This window comes from Callorhinus ursinus, unplaced genomic scaffold, assembly GCF_003265705.2.
Source record: "Callorhinus ursinus isolate GAN/ISIS: 27379988/994484 unplaced genomic scaffold, GSC_fseal_2.0 scaffold46, whole genome shotgun sequence".
Classification (NCBI taxonomy): domain Eukaryota; kingdom Metazoa; phylum Chordata; class Mammalia; order Carnivora; family Otariidae; genus Callorhinus; species Callorhinus ursinus.
Window position 1 is genome coordinate 8,523,864 of NW_027397108.1, and position 19,650 is coordinate 8,543,513.

The 19,650-nt window shown below is 65.2% G+C and overlaps 1 protein-coding gene across 13 annotated transcripts in view; it reads left to right on the forward strand.

Moving 5' to 3' along the window:
- Window positions 1-19,650, forward strand: part of GSE1 (Gse1 coiled-coil protein) — a 398,424-nt gene that overhangs the window by 366,801 nt on the left and 11,973 nt on the right. For 12 of the 13 annotated variants that reach the window (XR_012375210.1, XM_073882349.1, XM_073882351.1 and 9 more), the window contains 9 exons: window positions 6,215-6,414; window positions 11,252-11,424; window positions 11,800-12,000; window positions 12,477-12,668; window positions 12,977-13,281; window positions 13,724-14,048; window positions 16,587-17,200; window positions 18,411-18,523; window positions 18,821-19,091. Coding sequence is in view for 12 of the 13 variants with exons in the window: in XM_073882349.1 (XP_073738450.1) it covers window positions 6,215-6,414; window positions 11,252-11,424; window positions 11,800-12,000; window positions 12,477-12,668; window positions 12,977-13,281; window positions 13,724-14,048; window positions 16,587-17,200; window positions 18,411-18,523; window positions 18,821-19,091 (2,394 nt within the window). In the remaining variant the exon portion in view is untranslated. The remainder of the gene's footprint in view (window positions 1-6,214; window positions 6,415-11,251; window positions 11,425-11,799; window positions 12,001-12,476; window positions 12,669-12,976; window positions 13,282-13,723; window positions 14,049-16,586; window positions 17,201-18,410; window positions 18,524-18,820; window positions 19,092-19,650) is intronic. The other variant, XM_073882350.1, reaches the window with a different exon arrangement.

Genomic DNA, 19,650 nt, shown 5'->3' on the forward strand with positions numbered 1-19,650 from the left:
TCCCCCCACCAGAGCCTCTTCTGGACACAGACTGTACCCCCCCACACACATACACCCCTACATTGGCATTTGAAGCCCAATTTTAGCCTTGGAACGAGCCCCAGCCTAGGGACCCCAAGACCCCATTGACCCTCAGAACGTCCCAGCCTCCTCCACGGCCTGCCTTGCAGGGCTTGTCGGGACCTCCAGCTACCCCGTGAGCTCAGAGGTGCTTGTTGAATGACTGAGTGAGGGCGTGAGCCAGGAAGTGCCACAGCCCCTCCATCTGCCCTAGGAGCTGCCCTAGGTGGGGGGGCACCCCCCTCCCCAGCGGCCCTGACCCTTCCCCCGAGCTCCCTGCAGAGGGCGAGCCTGGGCGCCCGCATCCCTGCCGGCCGGAGCATGACGCTGCAGAGGCAGCTGCCAGGTGCTGGCTCTGACAGGCTGTGTGGCAGTGTGCTCGCCTCGCCTCCACCCTGCGGCAGGCACCTCCCGTGGGGCTGCAGCGCCCTCGTGCAGAGGGCCGGGTGGGGGCCGCGATGCAGAGAGGCTCTGCGCCTCCCCTGACCCCACCCCTGGAACCCACCGGGAAGGTCCTAACTCTGATGCGTCGTCCCTGCGCGCCCAGCCCACCTTTTCCGCCTTGCACATCGCTCGCTTCCGCCGAGGGCAGGTGTCTCTGGGCAGTCCCTGCTGTGGCCTGGGGGCCCTGGCCGGGCAGAGGGAGCTGGGCGGGCCCCGAAGCCTCTGGGGCCTGTTCAATCCCTGCAAAGTGTGTCAGGCACGTGGTGTTGCCACCCTGGGCCCTGTGGGGTGGCCCACAGCCTCCCCCGAGGGGGCGTCTGCCAAGAGCACCGGCCCCAGGGGCGGGGGCAGCTGGACTTGAATTTCTAACTCTGCAGGTCCAGAGCCCCTAACCCGGGTGCCCCTGCCCGGCTTCCTTCCATGGCGCTTCTTGGCTGCCTGCCTCATCTTGTCGCTGGCTTTGCAGGCAGGTCTGGTTACCGTTGGGCCTCGGGAGCTGCCGGAACAGAGGTCCTGTCCCTGAGCCCTGGGGAGGGTGCAGGTGGGACTCTGCCCACCAGTGTTGCCATCATGCAGCCGGCCTCCCTGCTGCCCCCTGAAATCTGCCTCTTTCAAAGAAAGAGCCAACCAAACCCAGGAAGGAAAGGTCCTGCCTGGCGCGCTCCCTGCGTGCGTGTGTCCGCCGTGCGCTGGCATTTCCCTGTGGGTGCCTGCGGCCCCATCTGTCTCCGGGCACAGGTGGGAGCTCGTGGTGGTGGTGGGAGACCTTCTCCTCTATCCGCTGGGCTCTGGGGATTCTGGAGGCAAGGGCCGGAGGGCAGGGGAGGCCAGAGCTGGAGGAGAGCAAGGCCTGGGAGCTGCATGTGCCCCGGCCGCAGGGAGGTGGCAGGGGGACGGCTGGCTGGACAGGGAGGGTATGACCAGAACAGTGGACCGGGGGGCGATGCTCGGCGTGGCAGGCCTCCCCTGGCTGTGGAGACACGCCACTGACTTCCCCCCCCCCCCCCCCCCCCAAGAGCTCCCTCTGTGCTCCTCGCCAGCCCCAGTCCCGCTCATCGACCAGTAACGGGCCCCTGGAACGCGGTTCATAAGACACCCACACTTGTCTTTGCCGATTTGGGTTTATGGACGGTGACGTGGTGGCAAATCGGGCAGAGGACCGCGCCGGTGGCCGTGAGGCGGGACAGGGCTCCCACTGCTCTATGCCGGAGGGCGCGTTCTGGGGAGGCCGACTCTGGGACTGTCCGGGGAGTTGTGTCCAGCCGACTGCCGGCCTCCCAGGAGGCTTCTTGCGGGCCCCACGGCCCCTCAGCCTTGCAAGCAGAGGGGGCCACGCTGATGGCCAGTCTGCTTTCTGGGTCCAAACGGCGTTCCCCCACTGGGCCTGGGGAGATCGGGGGAGGATGGGGAGGTCAGGGCGCCCCGGACGCGCGAGGCAGTGGAGGCTGTCCATCCTCTGGAATACAGCAGTCTGCCCAGGGACCCTCCGAGGTGGACCTGGGGCAGGACAGACTGTAGGGGTGAGCAGAGGGCCCTGGCGAGCAGGCGCGCGCAGGGTCCTCGGGTGCCCCCGCCCCACCCTGGTTGTGGCCGAGGGTTCCAGGTTGATGCTTGCCCTGGGTGAAGCCTGGCAAACGCTTGCTGGGACGGGAGTCCTGCGCTTGGTCCCTCCCACACACAAGTCTGTCCCTGCGGTGCTGCCCCTTCCAGGCCCCCCAAGCTCGGGTGGCCCGGCCCCCGGAGCGGGCATCCCAGGAAGACGTCCTCAGGGTCCCTCTTTAGGGAGACTGTTCTCTTGTCTTCTCCCTGTCGTCAGGGGTGAGGCCCCGGGGGGACTAGGCCAGCGCGGTGTCCCCGAGAGCTGGCCTCGCCCTGCCTGCGCTACAGGGCTGGGGTGGGTGGGGGTCCTCACTCCGGAGTCCAGCGGGGGGTGGGTCATCGTGGTCGTCGTGGCTTGTGTGTCTGGGAGAGCGGACAGTTGCGGTTTTGTTTCCAGTCTCCCCCCGAGTCTGGGGTCTCAGCTGTTAATTACATGTGCCCGGCGGCCCCGGCGCTAATCCTCCGAGTCAGACAGCAGAGGGGACGCCGCGTGCCTCCAGTTAATGAGGGCGGGCGCAGCGGTATTGCCACTGCGCGGGAGCAGGGTCGGGGTGGCTGCTCGCTCATTGTGGGTGCGTGGTCAGGGATCGATCGCCTGCTCTGGCCAGCCATTGACGCCAGCCCCCCGGGGGATGAGGCTGCTAATTGTCGATGGCCTCCTGGTGCAAGTGCACCTGGGCCCCCCAGCTCCCCCCGCCCCGCCCCTCACCCCTTGGTGATTAGAAATGAGGTTAATCCAGAGAGGCGAGCTAATGGCGTGAGGCGGGGCCTTTTCAAGGGGAGGAGAGCGGCCTGGGGGGCCTGGTGCTGGCAGGTGCTCCTGCTTGCAAGGCCTCCCAGGGCTGCTGCACCGTGGGGTCCCAGCCGTGTGGGCCCCCTGGCCCATCTGCCCAGCGCCTGGAGGCCCAAAGCCCACTTGGCCTTTGACCCCGGCTTTTCCTCCAGGCTCTTGCCGGCCTCTGCCTTGACCGCCGGTGCTCTTGGCCTGTGTGCATTTTCCTTGCCTCCTTTTTCGGCTCCAGAGCGCACCTGTCTGTCCCCCCTCCACCCCCGGGCAGAGGGTAGACAGGGCTGCCCAGGCTATGGGCCTGGCAGCTGAGCGCGGGGCTGAGTGGGAGACGAGCTGTGAGCGCAGGAGACATAGCAGCCGTCACAGAGCCAAGGGGCTGGGCACACCAAACGAAACGGGTCTCTGCGTACAAGGGAGGGTAGCCGGCTGTAGAAAGGGGGTCCTGACGCCCACGGCCACACGCATGCACCGTAAAAACCACACTGAGTGAGCAGCAGCAGGGGAGGAAGGTCACGTACCGTGGGTCATTTACAGGAACCGCCCAGAGTAGGCACATCCTTGGAGACCATGCAGATTGGGGGCTGGGGGCTCAGACTTCCTTTCTGGGGTGATGGCGGCCCCTCTGTGAAGGTGCCGGGACCGTCGAGTTGCACGCTGGAGGTGGGCGTTGTGTGGTGTGGGACTTGCCTGCGTGCAGCCATTGCCACCCAAAAAAGGAGAGCCATAGAGGTTCCGTGGAAATTGTATTTTAAGGAAAAGATCCCTTATCAAGCGTGTTGTTCTGTTTTTTGTTTTTTGGTGGGTTTTTTTGTTTTTTTTTTTTTTTCCAAAAATACAGAGTGGAACTTTTTATCACAATCTAGATAAACCAGAGAAAAGCGCACAGATGGCCAGTGTCTGGGGGCAGGGTCTTGGAGTGACCCCACACCTCAGGGGCCGGCCGCCTGCTATCACCCCCGCCCCAGCGGCCGGACCGGGCCTTACCTGGCTGTCTGCGCTCCAGTGGTTGCACCGCCTGCTGCCCCCGCGGCGGGGGGGGGGGGGGGCGCTCCGGCCTGAGGACGGGCCCCGTGCAGCCCCTTTGCCGTGTCTCTGGTGGGCATCAGCCCCGCGTTGCTGGGTGTGTTCCCCAGAATGGGGCTGCCGGCCTTGAAGATGCCGCTGGTTTTGCAAAGTTGCACATACCTGGGTGATGGTACAGAACTAAGCACCCAGCTGCCTCTCGGTCAGCCGCTCAGCACGGGCGGCAGTCCACCAGCCCCCGAGGCGGCTCTGCCCGCGGGACTGGCTGGATCTGCCTGTGACAACTCCCTCCCACCCCCCCGCCCAAAGCCGAGGCGGTCATGAAACCAGCTTTGGGTGCAGGACGGGCTGGTCACCGACTTGGGCAGACGTAGCTTGTTTCGAAGCCTCAGGCTGTCCCCACTGGGACGGGAAGGTGGCCCTGTTGTGCAGTACTGACCCTCCCCCAGTGGTAATGACCTCTGACCGGGAGGTTCAGGCCTCACCCAGGGTAGTGGGGAGCAGAGCTGGGCTTGGTCCAGCTAGTGTGGGGTGGCAGAATTCTTGGGGTGGGGGCTGTGGTTGCTGCTTCATCTTGGGAATCGGGGGTCACAGTTCAGGGCCAGCAGCCCTCGGGCAGTTCCTTGAGGGACACCCGGCCTCCGTGGCGGTCTTAATATTGCTGAGCAGAACGTGCTGCTGGGCTGCTGTGGGGCTTGGCCTGTGCGGTTGAGCCTGGGTGTCTCCTTGGGGCTGCCCTGTACAGTTGCACATGCCGTGTACTAGCCTAGCGAGTCCTGTTGCTTAGGTCAAGGCTCTGTCCCGATGTCGCCGGGGCCTCCACGTCCAGCCACTCTACTTCCTAGCGACGCTGCTGAGGCCACACTTGGCTGGTCAGGGTCCCTGGGGCAGGAAGGATAGATGGCACTGCGGTGACCCCTTGGCAGCTGGGAGGTTCCATCTGGTAACGTGAGTGTGGCCACTGGAGGTGGTATGGAGACAGGGTGAGGATCCCTCGGCCCCCAGGAACGAGGCAAGTTTGGAGTGAAATCTGGGAGGATGCCTGCACACCAATGGGATTCTCCTTCCGCGAGGAGCTGTCTCTGCTGACCTTGCTTCCTTTTCCCCCCACCCACGTGGGGCTCTTGCCAACGGAAGGTGCCCGTGGGGACCCTTCAGAAGGGTCAGTGTTTGCCCTTTGAGTCCAAGAGCAAGACGGGGCGTCTCCAAGCCGCTGTTTGGGATTGTCAGCGGTGGCCTCCTCGTGCAGCTCGGCCAGAGCCCCTGCACCCCACCCCACCCCTGCCCATGACCATAGCTGACCGTGTGTCCTGCCTCACACGTGGCCCCAGCTGCTCTCGTGCTTTCAGGTGAAGTAGGGCCCGTCTGGGACGGGGGCTTGGGTGGCGTGAGCCAGCGTCTGTGGCCCCACCACGGTGCGGGCACGTGAGGGGGTCTCCTTCCCCGAGTGCAGGGAGGATGTGAGTACACGCTGTGGATTTCGCCGGGCCCGGGCTGGGCTCTCGACGACCCCCAGACAGTGCTGGACTAGCCCGGGCCAGACGGGTGCCTGCTGGGGGGCCGGGACCTGGGAAGGAAGCATGGTGACCTCCTTGCTGCCCGTTGGCGGGGGGAGCAGCCATCAACCTGAGCAGCCGACGAGGGCCTTCTGCAGGGGACCCTGGAGCGCTTTCCTCCCAGCCGCGCCCTAGGCCCTGCCCGGCCCGCCTTAAGCCCTGGGCCCCCCACCGGCTCTGCCGCCTCTACCCTGCCTCCAGGGGCACAGCGGGGAGGAGTGGGCTCCGGGGTTCTTCGGGTGGGCGGGCAGAAGTGATCTGGGGCCAGGTCGCGGTCTTGGTTGCACGACTCTGAATGTGCTAGAAACCAGGGACCTTTGTGTTGTAAATGGTGCCCCAGATCTCAATTTTAAAAACTTAGGAGTAGATTGCAGTGGATATCTAAGAAAAAATATGAGCCTGCCGTGGCTGCTTCCGCGTGTCCCTGCCCGGCCCGGCCCGTCCAGCACGCCGGCCGCCGGGGCCTCCTGTAAGCCCTCTGTCTACAAGCACACACCCCCTGTTCTGAGGCTGGGGGTCTTGCCCCCGCCCGCGCTGGGAGCACGTCTGCTCTGCCAGGGCTCCGGGCTCCATCGGTGCGTGGAGGGGTCACCCTTCCTGGCTGGCCTGCGTGCGCTCCCGGCTCCTTTCCCCTTTGGGTTGGGGCTCAGGGCTCAGGTGAGCTGGGGTGTGGCTGGGGACAGCCAGAGCCCTGGGTGGGTGTGACCCCCACTCACGCTGCTGTACCTTCCTTCTCCCGCAGGGTCTTCACTGAGCAGCGAGTCGTCCCCCGTGTCCTCGCCGGCCACCAACCACAGCTCCCCAGCCAGCACGCCCAAGCGCGTGCCCATGGGCCCCATCATCGTCCCCCCTGGGGGCCACAGTGTGCCCAGCACGCCCCCCGTGGTGACGATCGCCCCAACCAAGACCGTCAATGGCGTCTGGAGGAGCGAGAGCCGGCAGGTGAGCGCCAGGGCACGGGGGCGGAGGCGGGTGCGGCCACGGCCACGGGAGGGCAGCGCTTGGGGCCCGAGACCCCACGGCACGCTCACCTGGAGGATCTGTGTGTTGGAAGAAAATCCGAGGGTGCCAGTCAGGCGGCCACGACCAAGCACCAGACCAGGGGCTCACACAACAGATGCATCCTTTGTGCTTGTGGCCCCCGCTGTGGTCAGGGGGGCTGTCCCCTGAGGCCCCTCTTCTGGGTGTGGAGATGGCCGCCTTCTCCCTGGGTCCTCACCCGGCCCTCCCTCTGTGCGCGTCTGTGTCATGATCTCCTTTCTTGATGACACCAGTCATGTTGGGTCACGGCCGACCCGAATGACCTCTTCATGGGCCCTGCCAACGTGCTCCCGTTTTGAGGACCTGGGGGTCAGTGCCCCGACATGAGAAATGGGGGGGCGGACACTGTTTCGTCCTTAGCCCCGTGTGAAGCACTCAGAATGGTGTTTGCACGTCCTGGCACTTGGTAAACAGCAGCTGATGGGATTATTGCTCCAGTGAGGATCCAAGTAGGGAAGATACCAGCATTTCCTGTTTCCGTGTTAGTTTCCAAAGCCGCCGCCTCCCCTCCCCCCCCCCCCCCCCCCCCCGTACTTGGGGACTCCCTGGTGCAGCTGCTCCCCTGCAGAAGGCCCTGGGAGCCTTTCCGCATCCCCGCCCCGGCTGACCCCCCTCCCCAGTGACACCCGGGACTCCCGGTAGGGGGGTGGGCGGGTGGGGAACCACTGTGGGTACCCAGCAGGGGGGTGGAGAACACTGGCCGGGTTTTTCTGCCTAGTTCCCATGGGGGTGGCAATACTCAGAAGTACTAATGAGACCACACGAAAAGTGGAAGTGGAGAGGCAGGTGGGCACCAGGGCCGCAGGCACCCCCAGCGTCTTGGTGATCTGTCTTTACTCTGCCCTGGGGGATGGGGGTGGCCAGCCTCTGTCTCTGTCCACAGAGGGGGTGGCCGTCGGGCAGGCCCTGACCCAGGGTGAGCATCCACAAGGACCCCAGCTGGTATCCCTGAATGCCTAGCAACAGCTGTAGGCTGGGACCCTGCTGGGTGTGGCCCTGCGCGCATCTCGAAGCGGCCGTCTCGGCCCTTGGCTCTGCCCCGTGTGCGGTTTGGGGGGTGGGAGAGCCCAGAGGGGTTTGGAGACACCTGAGCTGGCCCTGGTTTAAGGGAGGACGAAGGGTCTTCAGGTGGGCTCGCTGCCTCTGGCGATCCGCCTTGACCTCAGGGCCCCGGGGGGGGGGGGGGGGTCCTGCCTGCCGTGTCCCTGGCTCAGCCCTGACTGGTGCCACCCTCCAGGGCCCACCCTGTGCCCTTTGCCCTGCCCCAGAGGGGCTTCCTTCCCCCTTTATCGGCCGGGACTGGACGCCTCCCATGTATTTCCCTCCTCGAGCGCCTGCGCCGTGGGAGTCCTCCGAGGGTCTCCTCCGAGGGTCCTGCCTGTCTCGGAAACATTTAGTCACCCCAGAGAAAGGGCCGTGATAGATCTGCTCCAGCCATTTACCACCGCGGCGCTTAATGAAACACTAATACCACCAGGGAGGGCGGCGGGACGGGAACTGGATTAGCAGATGATGTATGGCTCATCAGCTCCGCACAAAGGCTCAGTGGAGAATGTAATCCTTCTGGGGAGCGGAGCCGGCAAGAGGCGTGAAGGTGGGGAGGGGATGGGGGGGCGCCTCCTGCCAGGTGGGGCGTCGTGGGGGCGGGGCTGTGGGCCCTGTCCGTCACCGGGGTCGCCAGGGTCCTGTCTCCCAGGTAGTGGGAGCCACAAAGGACCGCTGAAATGAAAAATGGTTTATTTTCAAGCTAACAGGGCATGTCCCACTGCCTGCCTGGAAGCCTCCCTTTGAGCACCGGCGAATGCCGGATTTCCCTCCCTCCCGTCCCCCGTTGTCCTCCCTTCATCGGTACAGCTGGGCCTGCAGCCGCCGCTCGGAAATAAAAGCTGCCCCCGGATGCTCTTTGCCGCGCGCCCGTCTGCCAGGACGGCGGGGGGAGCCCCGCGCGCTCTTGGGGTGCCCCCGGGGTGGCCCGGCCCCACTTGGGGGCTGCTGCCTGGGCCCGCCCCAGCCCCTCCCCAGCCCCTCCCCACCCGGGCAGCCTCTGAGCACCCCAGGAAGGCCAACCTCATTCCCAGGTGTCCGTCACCAGCTTGACGGGGCTGCAGCCAGACGGAAGGCGCGTGGGTCCAGCCCGCCCGCCCCTCCCCCAGGCTCTCCAGCGCCTTGTTTGTCCGCTGCAGTGGGAAGGTGCCATCTGGCCCAGCCGCCTTCAAGCCGGGCTTTGTCCCACTGAGGGGACAAGGGGCTTCTGGGGACGGTGCACTCGCGTGCCCCCCCCCCCCCGCATCAGGGGCTACCCGGGAGGCTTGGCTCTGCTGTGGCATTCTGTACACAGTGCCTGGAGCTTCTCCCCAGATGTGGTCCTTGGGGCGAGGACTTCCTCCGAGGGTTCTGCCGTCCAGCCCCTTGGCTACCGCCACTGTCCCGCTCGGGCAGCTGAGGAGCCTCCCTCTCCAGGGGGTGTGCTGTGTTCAGTCCGTCCCGGGCCACAGGCACGGGGCCATCTCCATCCCCCGGCGGCCCCCACGAGGGGCAGAGCGCGGCAGCCGGGGGCTGTGGGGCCCCCGTGCCACGTGGTAGGCACGTGGGAGGACCCAGCAAGCCCTGACCTGCCAACGGCCCCTGCGACGTTCGCGTGGGCGGGCCCCGTGCTGGTCCCCAACCCCGCTTCCCCCTGATGTCCGTGCCTCTGTCCCCGTCACACTAGGAGCTGGGGCTGCGCTTGGCACCCTTGACAGGTGGAGAAACTGAGGCACAGAGCAGCGATGGGTCTCCTCTAGGGTCTCCAGGCCCGGGTGGAAGCCCGTCCTGCCGTCCACACAGGGATCTGCGGGACCTGAGGCCAGGCGTGGGCCCCTGTAGAGAAGTCTCTGGAACAGTGGGAGGTGGGAGTTCTGGGCGGCTCGCTTTGCCCCAGGCTGTTGGTGTGCGTGTCCCCTTGATACCGCCACGTGAACGCCCCTTCAGGGAAGGGCAGGGCAGGGTTCGCGAACCTGCGAGGACCCCGCCGTGAGCAGAGGGGCTGCGCCAGCGTGCCGGCAGGAACAGATGTTGCTGCTCATTAAAAATTCCAATCAGCGGCCTGTCTCCTTCGATTAATTATCACGGATGTGTCTTCTGGAAGGCCGGGGCGGGCGCTGGCCAGGCCCTCCTCAGCTGCCCCCACGGCCCACCCCGCCCTGGTGCCGGAGGCCTGGGGGGTCAGAGGGCGCAGCAGCTCTGCTCCTCCCCTCCCGCGCCTGCGCCGCAGAGCCTCGGACCTGGCCGGGCCGGGAACACACGTGGGGGAGTAGGGAACAGGCCATCTCCTCCGGGGACGGGGCTCAGCCGCCACACGTCCGGTGGCCCCCCCGCCTGTTTTCAAGGTGTGCTTGGTGTTTTTGCCACACAGTGGAAACACCACGGATTTGGGGTGGACAGGCCGGGTTTGACCCCCCCCCCCCATGACTGCCGCCTCCTTTCTTGCGGCCCTGGTTTGCTGTCTATCAGGAGCGGCCAGACCGGATGCCGGGGTGGCAGGGTGGGGGACATGGCAGTCTAGCCAGGTGAAGGACGGGAGGAAGGGCCTGGTCGAGAAGCTCCTGGGGCTTAGGGGAGCCTGTGGCCACGCCTCAGAACCCCCATGGCTGAGGTCCAGCCTGGGCTGGTGCTGACCTTGCTTAGGCTGAGAAGGGCTGTCAGGATAGTGGAGGCCTCCCACCCTCGGGGGGGGGGGGCCCAGCCACCCCCAGGCTGGCGCCTGCTCCAGAATCCAGAAGATTCTGAATAGACGTCAGGAACCCCCCGCCCCCGACTGCTATTGACCGGCTCGGGATCTTGCTGCTCAGCTCCCTTTAGCCACGTGAATGACCAGAGGGGTCGCAGCTATGGGTGGTGTGTGTTCCCGGGGTAATCACTCCTCCTCCGGTCCCTCCGTGTGGCCAGCCATGGCGGGCTCTGCCCTCGGTCTTGGTTGGGGCTCCTCTTCCTCCGCCTTCCTGCCTTGAGCAAGCCCTTCCTCTGGTTTCTCAGGGTCGGCAGGGCCCCCGCCCACCACCAGTGTGTGCAAAGGTGTCCCCAGACAGGTCCAACCAGTCGGGGTACCCCAGCTGCCTGCTGTGGCTGGTGCCAGGACCACCCCAAGGGGTCGGCAAGCGGGGTTAGACTAGCGCCTTCTGCCCGGGGGCAGCACCAGCTTCTTGGCTGCGACTCTCTGGGCACCAGGGGGCCAAGGGATCTGTGATGCGCGCTGGCAGCTGTTGGCGCAGCTGACGCTTCAGCCCCTGGGGCTCGCCGGTGCGCGCTTGGCGATCCGCGGGCGGGGGGGCCCCGGCTGGCTCTGTTGCTTGCTCCCTGCCGCGGAGCAGAGCTCACTTCCTGCGGGTGTGGAACAGCACCATCTAACCCCCCGAGTTCGGGTTTGGAGCTGGCAGGACCCTGTGCGAAGGGCACGCTGGCAGGGCATGGGGGTTGGTGCGAGGTGGGGGCCCCTGCTCTGTGCCCTGTCCCCTCACGGGCACTTGGTTTTGTGGCCCCAGCAACGAGATGGGTTTCAGTCCAGCCCTCGTGCCATGAGAAGCCGTGTCCTCCCAGGGGGGGGGGGGGGGGAGACTGCCTCCTGCGTACCCTGTGCGTGCCCCGCAGGATGGGGTGGAAACCCTTAAGGAAGGCACACCAAACGCGAGCCTCTCTGAGTCTGGAGGAGGCCCCGGCCCCGCACCCCGGTCCTGACCCGGTGCTCTCTGTCCTCCCGCAGGACGCTGGCTCTCGGGGCAGCAGCGGTGGCCGGGAGCGCCTCATCGTGGAGCCCCCGCTGCCCCAGGAGAAGGCGGGGGGCCCAGCCATCCCCTCCCACCTGCTCAGCACCCCGTACCCTTTTGGCATCTCCCCCAGCTCTGTGGTGCAGGACTCGCGCTTCCCACCACTCAAGTAAGTCTGCAGATGGGGGGGCACGTGTGCTTGGGGTCTGGATCCCGGAGGCTCTGGCGGCGGTGCCCGGCGGTGGGTCTGCACCCGCTGGGGCTGAGAGCCGCCAGATGATGGCTGAGGCCCGGGCCCGCGGCCCCGTCTGCGCCTGCTGCGCATTTCCATGTTGCCCTGACGGCTGGTCCTCCCAGCCCGCCTGCGCCCCCGTTCGTGGGAGCCAGGACCTGTCCCTGAAGACCCCGCGTTCTGGCAGAGGCGGGAATGGGGGTGTGCGGGGGGGGCGGGAATGACGCGTTGCTCAGCCTGGAGCAGGAAGTCCGCTCACCACTGGCCCTTCCTCGTCCGTCCGTCTGTCCGTCCGTCCGTCCCCACGCGCAGCCTCCAGCGGCCTGTGCACCACGTGGTGCCCCCGAGCACCGTGCCCGAGGACTACCTGAGGAGCTTCCGGCCCTACCACACCACCGAGGACCTGCGCATGTCCTCCCTGCCTCCCCTCGGCCTGGACCCCGCCGCCGCCGCCGCCGCCTACTACCACCCAAGCTACCTGGCCCCGCACCCATTCCCCCACCCGGCCTTCAGGTGAGGCACCTCACTGAGTCACCCTCACGCCCTGGGGCCAGGCCCCGTGGCTCGGAGCAGCCCCCAGCCTTCCGAGTTAGCCATTAGGGGTTTGCCCCCTGACGGGAGTCACCCCCGCGCCACCCCCCCCACCCCCCGCGCTGCCCCTCCCCCACTGGCTGCCTGTTTTGCTGTGTAACCCAGAAGCCCCAGGGCAAGTGTGTCCCACGGCTCTGCTCTGTGCAGGAGCCTCACAAATCTAGCCCGATGCATCCACAGCGAGTGGGCTGCTGCTCACAGGAGGCCTGCCGTTCAGGCCTGGAAGGGTCCTGGCGGGGCTCTGGGGCTGGCCATGGCCTTTATCCGCATGGCCTTTGTGGAGGCTCCCGGCCATTCTGCCCTGGCCCGGGGGGGGGGGGTAGGGACACCTTCGGATGGGCCTGGGCTTTGTTTTCTTTCACATTGGTTCTCACCGGGTCCCCCCCTTCTCCGCACAGGATGGATGACTCCTACTGCTTGTCAGCCCTCCGGTCCCCCTTCTACCCCATCCCCACCCCCGGCTCCCTGCCCCCACTGCACCCGTCTGCTATGCATCTGCACCTCTCCGGGGTCCGCTACCCCCCCGAGCTCTCCCACTCGTCCCTGGCCGCGCTGCACTCGGAGCGGATGTCCAGCCTCAGCGCCGAGAGGTAAGCCCTGTGCTGGGCCGGGGCGGCCCTGCTCACCTGCGAGGCGGGGAGCGGCTGGTGCTCGACTTCGAGCTTGGTCTCTGTCGAGCTCCGTTGTCCGTCGCTGGGCCTCCTGGCGTGAGCGTGCGGTGACGCTCGGGGAGGCAGTGTGCGGCTTTTGGTCCGGGGGCCTTGGAGTCTCCGGGGGACCCTGTGCATCTGCTGTCACGGTGCGGGTGACAGTACTGGTCTTGCACTCCTGGGAGTTCCCGTGCCTGGCCCCCCTGCACCAGCGCAGCGCCGTCACCACCCCGTGCCCTGGCCCGCAGGCTGCAGCTGGATGAGGAGCTGAGGCGCGAGCGGGAGCGGGAAGCCGACCGCGAGCGGGAGAAGGAGCGCGAGCGCGAGCGGGAGAAGGAGCGCGAGCGGGAGAAGGAGCTGGAGCGCGAGCGGGAGAAGGAGCGGGAGCGGGAGCTGGAGCGCCAGCGGGAGCAGCGGGCCCGCGAGAAGGACCTGCTGGCGGCCAAGGCGCTGGAGCCGGCCTTCCTGCCCGTGGCCGAGCTGCACGGGCTGCGGAGCCACGCCGCCGAGGAGCGGGGCAAGCCCTCGGAGCAGCTGACCCCGACGCGCGCAGGTACCGCGGGGCCCGTTACCAGGCTGCAGACGCGGGGGCACGGAGCCAGGCGGGAGCTGGGGAGAGGTGCCCGGTGGATCCCGTCGAGGGTGCCACGCACCATAGTGAACCGCAGTGAAAGCATCAGGAAGGGAGGGATGGCCTTTGTCTTGAACGTATTTCGTGTCATCGGGAGTTTATGTAATCAGACTTAACGAGGGCTCGTTAACAACGGGCTTGCGTGGTCCTGGGAGGGCTCGGTCTGCTCTCGCAAGCCCGCACGAGCCCAGAGCTGCAGCACCCCGGCGGGTGCGATCGGGAGCCGTGCCCACCGACCACCCAGCGTCCCCAGAGGCCGTGCTCCCTGAAAGCATCCGTAGGGGCCCTGGGGGCAGGCAGGGGCTGGGCCCCCTTTGCGGAGATGCTACTGTGACGGCCTCCCCTCTCCCCCGCCCCCCCACAGAGAAGCTGAAGGAGGCGGGCCTGCAAGTCTCGAAGCCCGGGCAGCACCCCTTGCACCCCACGCCCACCGCCCACCACGCCGTGCCCAGCCTCCTCTCCAACCACAGCATCTTCCCGCTGCCGGGCAGCAGCGCCACCACAGCCCTGCTGATCCAGCGCACCAACGAGGAGGAAAAGTGGCTGGCGCGGCAGCGGCGGCTGCGGCAGGAGAAGGAAGACCGGCAGTCCCAGGTGTCGGAGTTTCGGCAGCAGGTGCTGGAGCAGCACCTGGACATGGGCCGGCCCCCGGTTCCCACGGAGGCGGAGCACAGGCCGGAGAGCACCAGGTGGGGCTCGGCGGGGTCGGGCAGTGCCAGGAATCCCCCGGGAGGCGGCGGGGGGAGGGGGTCTTCATGCTTGGATTTGCTCGTAGCCAGCCAGCATTTATGGGGTACCTGCAGTTTACGCTGCCTCCTGAGTGCTTTCGCTTGCTACCGTGCGCTCCCCCCCGCCCGCCTCCCCCCCCCGCCGCCGACCTGTTGGGCCTGCGAGGAAGCAGAGACTCCAGGCCGGGAGAAGAGGCACTCAGAGGTGCCTGTCCCCAAGTGATGGCGCTGGCCAGAGCCAGGGCCTTCCCACGCAGCCTGGCTGTGTCCCCGTGGGGACAGTCGTGGCGCCTGGAGGGGGCAAGAGAAGCTTTAATCGATAATTACACCCATTCTTTCTGTCTGCCTGTGCTTTCAAGTCCAAATGTTTTTTAATGAAAAAGGGGACTGTATTTAATTTGGATTTAAACAAGAAATTGTTTACTGCTATTACAATAAATAATACCCGCTTCCCAGCCCCATTCTGGGATCCCCCGGGGGTCCTTTGTGCCCATCATTGGGCCCCTTCCTACACTTACAGCTGCCCCCAGGCCTCCGCACTCCCACCTGTTGGTCTGGCTGCCACCTAGTAGTGTCCCCTAACCCACCATCCAGCCTTCCAGGGCTCATCAGCCAGAGTTGGCAGAGGGCCTGGCCACATCTCAGGGACAGGGGATGCTGGCCTCAGTTTCCCCAGTTGTGCACAAGAGAGGCCGGGTGGAAAGATTGGGGAGTGTCTCTCCAGGTCTTAATGTCTGGGATGCCATCTGGGTTGGAGGCTTTTTCGATGTCCACGTGCTCCTTCCCTCTCTCACCTTCAGCTCCCGTCCGACGGTGCCCTGGGTGCTGCTGGCCTGTTCCACAGCGCAGCCATGGGCTCTGCTGTTGGGTAGGGCGGCCGCAGGGATTGGCTGGGCTGATCCTGGCGTGAGATTCTCCGCCCCAGCCGGCAGCTGCACTGCCCACCGTGGCCATAGCGAGGGCCCCTCTCTGCAGACCGTTCCGCTGCTTCTGTCTGTGAGCTGATCTCTGCTCATCTGACTCTCTCCCCGCCCCGGGCCCTGGGAGAGCAGCCAGCACCCCTCGGCACCTCCTGATAAAGTCTGGGTATTCTGACTCCTGTGGGAGTCTTCCTCTGCCAAGGCCCGAGGATCCCAGCACCACCGTCCCCAGCAGGGACGGCCTCTGTCTCAGGACCTAGCAGCCTCATGTAGGCCTAGGGCACCCGACGCAGAATCCGGCCCCCAGCTGCCCTCTCCTGGCCTCCGTGGTCCTCATAGTAGCTGGCAGCACACTGAGCCTCACAGCAGCATGAACTTGACATCTGACGGGCCCTTGTGTTCCCAGCTAGAAAACCATTCAGTGCTTGGCTCCAGTGCATGACATATTTAGTCTGCTAACGGGTTCCTTGACTCGTTTAAGGACATGGGGCTTCTTGATATAGTCCCCTTTTGTACTCTACAGTGTCACTGGGGGGTTTTCTCCCAGCCTGCATTTGGGAATAACTTGGTGGCTATGGTTCAGTGTCCCCTGCCCCAAGCCAGGTGGGGAGAGCCCTGGAAGCCTGCTACAACAGAGGTAAAGTGTCTTACCTGATAAAAGGTCCCCTCTAGTTCCTGCCCTGCCTGAGTGTAGGGGCGCCATGCTCTAGCAAGTGGCTTGGCTCCATGAAGACTCTTGGGGTGTAGCTGCTGCTTTGGGGCTACGTGGGGTTGTTGCCTTTTTTTTTTTTTCCCCTTTAAGATTTTATTTATCTGAGAGAGGGCGAGCACACGGGGAGAGGGAGAAGCAGACTCCCCGCTGAGCGGAGAGCCCGACATGAGGCTCGATCCTGGAACTCTTGAGATCAAGGACCTGAGCCGTAGGCAGATGCTTAACCGACTCAGCCACCTGGGCTGCGCTTCTGATGGGGACCACTGGGGTTCAGCAACAGCACAGAGCCACCCACCCTAACTGTGAGGGTCACCCTGGAAGCAGGCCTGCCCCGCCTCACTGGGCTGGGAAGACACCTGGGAGAGAGGAGAGTGGCCCCTTCAAAGGCTGGCCTGCCCTCTGCATCTGTCCACGGCTTGGCACACGTGGAGGGGGTGCCGATGACAAAGCCACACCTTTGCCGTCAGGGACTTGTCTTTATTTTCCCTTTGGTGGGACTCCCTGTGGAAAACAAAGGTGCAGGTCTGTCCTTACACAGAGTTCACAGGAATTCAGGAAGTGGTGGAACGTAAGGAGCTATTGCCAGGTCATGGGTGAGAAACAGGAGCAGAAGTGGGTCTGGCCTGAGACTGTCTCCATCCTCAGCAAGCAGCGTCCACCTTTGAGCTTCTGTGTCCTCTCAAAAGTCTACACCTGCCTGCCTCCAGCTGTGTGCGGGGGAAACGGGAGTCCACGGGCAGCAGCCTATCAAGGGGTCGTAGAGGTAGCAGCCCTGGTGCCCCTCCAGCTCTGCTCTCTGGGGAGTTCTGGGCAGGCGGCCTGGGTGGCTGCTGTCGTGACTGATGGCCTGCTCTGCTCATTCCCTAGGCCAGGACCGAACCGTCCAGAGCTGGGCAGCCGAGATCCCCCACAGCACTTTGGCGGGCCCCCGCCACTCATCTCGCCCAAGCCCCAGCACCATTCTGTGCCCACGGGCCTCTGGAACCCGGTGTCCCTGATGGACAGCACCCTGGAGACACGGCGGGCCCCTGAGAGCCACCCTCTGCACAGCCACCCCACTCCCTTTGAGCCCAGCCGCCAGGCAGCCGTCCCACTGGTGAAAGTGGAACGGGTCTACTGCCCAGAGAAGGTGGAGGAGGGGCCCCGGAAGCGAGAGGCCACCCCCCTGGACAAGTACCAGCCACCCCCAAGGGAGGCAGCGAGCCTGGAGCACCAGGCCTTTCCTCACGGGCCCGGGCCCTTTCTGGCTGAGCTGGAAAAATCCACCCAGACCATCCTGGGCCAGCAGCGGGCCTCCCTCACCCAGCCTGCCCCCTTTGGGGAGCTCACAGGGCCCCTGAAGCCAGGCTCGCCCTACCGGCCTGCAGCCTCACGGGGCCCCGACCCCGCCTACATCTATGATGAGTTCCTGCAGCAGCGGCGGAGGCTGGTCAGCAAGCTGGACCTGGAGGAGCGCAGGCGGCGAGAGGCCCAGGAGAAAGGTGCGGTCTCCCTGGAGGCTTTCTGGGACTGGGCGGGGCAGCGGTGCCAGCCCTCCTCCCACTCCTGCTTCCTGCCGTGGGGTTTGAGCAGCTCAGGGAGCAAGTTCACTGGCTTCCGTGTCGCTGACACCTCCACTGGGGAGACAGACCTGGGGTCCCTGCCATTCCTGCTGCAATGAAAATTGGCCCAAAAAGCCAAATCAAAACTCTGGAAGGATGGTTCCACAGACACGCATGATTAATAAGTGATGAACAGAGGCTCATAAGACAGTTTTAGATATTAATAGTGCAGCATAACAAGGGGGGAGGCCGTCGAGAGAACAGGCCTGGGCCCGGTGGGGGCTCCTCATAGGGGCTGCCATCCTCGGGCGCAGGCAGGCCCAGGTGGGAGTGGGGCAGGGGCACGAGGTCCGGCCCCCTTTCCTTCCTGCTCCTGCGGTGGGGCTGAGGGAGTGTCAGCCAGCAGGCCCAGGGGGGCCTTGGCTGTCCCCCACCTGCACACCCTGTCTGACCAGGAGGGGGCAGGGGCTGCTCCAGACCGGTTTCTTTTCTCCTGTTGAACTCAGCCTCTTAGCCAGAAGCTGGGGCCAAGGCCAGGTCTTCCCAGGTGGTGGTTCTAGGCTAGATTTTGGGCCTGACTAGTATTTTTCTCCTCCGCTTGCCTTGTGAGGGAGGATGCGGGGGTACCCTGGTGCCCTTGGTGCAGGGGTTCTTCGGTTCTCTGCATCTGAGTTTCTGGGCATGCTCTTTGCCTCTGGTAGGGCCCTGAGTGTGCCCGTCCCCTCCCGGGTAGTGGACCCAGATGGCCACAGTAGGCAGGGAGTGGATGTGCACACACAGCCTTGGGTTGCCATGGACACAGCCCCAGGCCTGCGGGATGAGTGATTCCCTGCAGAGAGATCACTGTCCGTTCACGCTACCTTGGCCTGGTCCCTTGGGGTGCAGAGGAAGCCTGGCGTCTGCCTCCTGCATCCTACACCCCCACCCCCCCAGCTGCCATCCCTATAAAGTGCTCAAATCTTAGGACTGGGGGTCAGTGCACATTTCCACCCCGGATAAAAGGAGTCTGGGTTTTGGGGTGCTCGGAGCGGTCGGCAGGGCTTGGTCCCACAGGTGCGTCTGTACACACGTCACAGGGGCCCCGTGTATGCAGCATCCGCTGGAGGGCGAGGCTCCTTGCCCAGCCCAGCAAACCCGTTCTCGCCCCCAGGCTACTTCTACGACCTGGATGACTCTTACGACGAGAGCGACGAGGAGGAGGTCAGGGCCCACCTCCGCTGCGTGGCCGAGCAGCCGCCACTCAAGCTGGACACTTCCTCCGAGGTATCTGGAATCTGGTCCCCGCCGTGTGGGGCTGCGGGCTGGGCTTCTGGCGCCCCCCCCCCCCCGTCAGAGCCTGCTTCTTGGCTTCCCTCCCACTGTCCCGGGCAGCCCCGCACTCGCTGGGACTCCCTGCGCTCCTCCGTGCCCACAGACTGTGGGTGTCTGGATGTGCTCGCTGTCACGGTCCTCCCCCTCTGTGGACATGGGCTGCGTTGGACCCCAGGACGGGCCCCTGGGACAGTGGAAGCATGCCACTGCCAGTGGTTTCAAACTCATTTGTTTTCTTTCCCAATCTAGAAGCTAGAGTTTTTGCAACTTTTTGGCTTGACCACCCAACAGCAGAAGGAGGAATTGCTGACCCAGAAGCGGAGGAAGCGGCGGCGGATGCTGAGGGAGAGAAGCCCGTCGCCCCCGACGATTCAGAACAAGCGGCAGACGCCTTCACCGAGACTGGCACTGTCCACGCGCTACAGTCCCGACGAGATGAACAATAGCCCCAACTTCGAAGAGAAGAAGAAGTTCCTGACCATCTTCAACCTGACTCACATCAGTGCCGAGAAGAGAAAAGGTACGGCCTGGTGCAGGCCCCACGGGGTGGGGTCACTGTGGCCATGAGCTTCTGAACAAGCAGGGGCCCTGGGCTTCTGGTGGGATCTGGAACCACTTCACCCTGGGGCTCTCTCAACTCCCTCTGGCCCCCAAGGCGGCAGCCGCTTTGCTCTCTCAGGCCTGCCCTGGTGTCTCTCTGGCACCCAGTTTCTCTCCACCCCAAATGTAAATTCCTTTCCTTGGAGCACGTTTCTTTTGTCGCATCAGTGGCCTCTGTTCTGTATGTAAAGCCCACTTTTGTCGGCTGCTCTGTCACTTGTCAGACCTCCCAGCACTTGGGGCGGCAAGTGGGGCGACCCCCGGGTGCAGGGTCGCATCGGTGCAGGGTCGCATCGTACCTTCCCGCGGTAGCGGCTCTTTCCTCTTGGTGGGGGCCGGCATGGCCCACGGCGCTTCGTGTTCCCACGGCAGGAGGCTCGGGGTGGCCCGTGGCAGCCAGGCAGAGCCAGCAGATGTCGTGATGAGACAGCTTGCCCTGGAAGGTGCTTCCAGGTCCTTCCGGACACCAGGGGCCATGT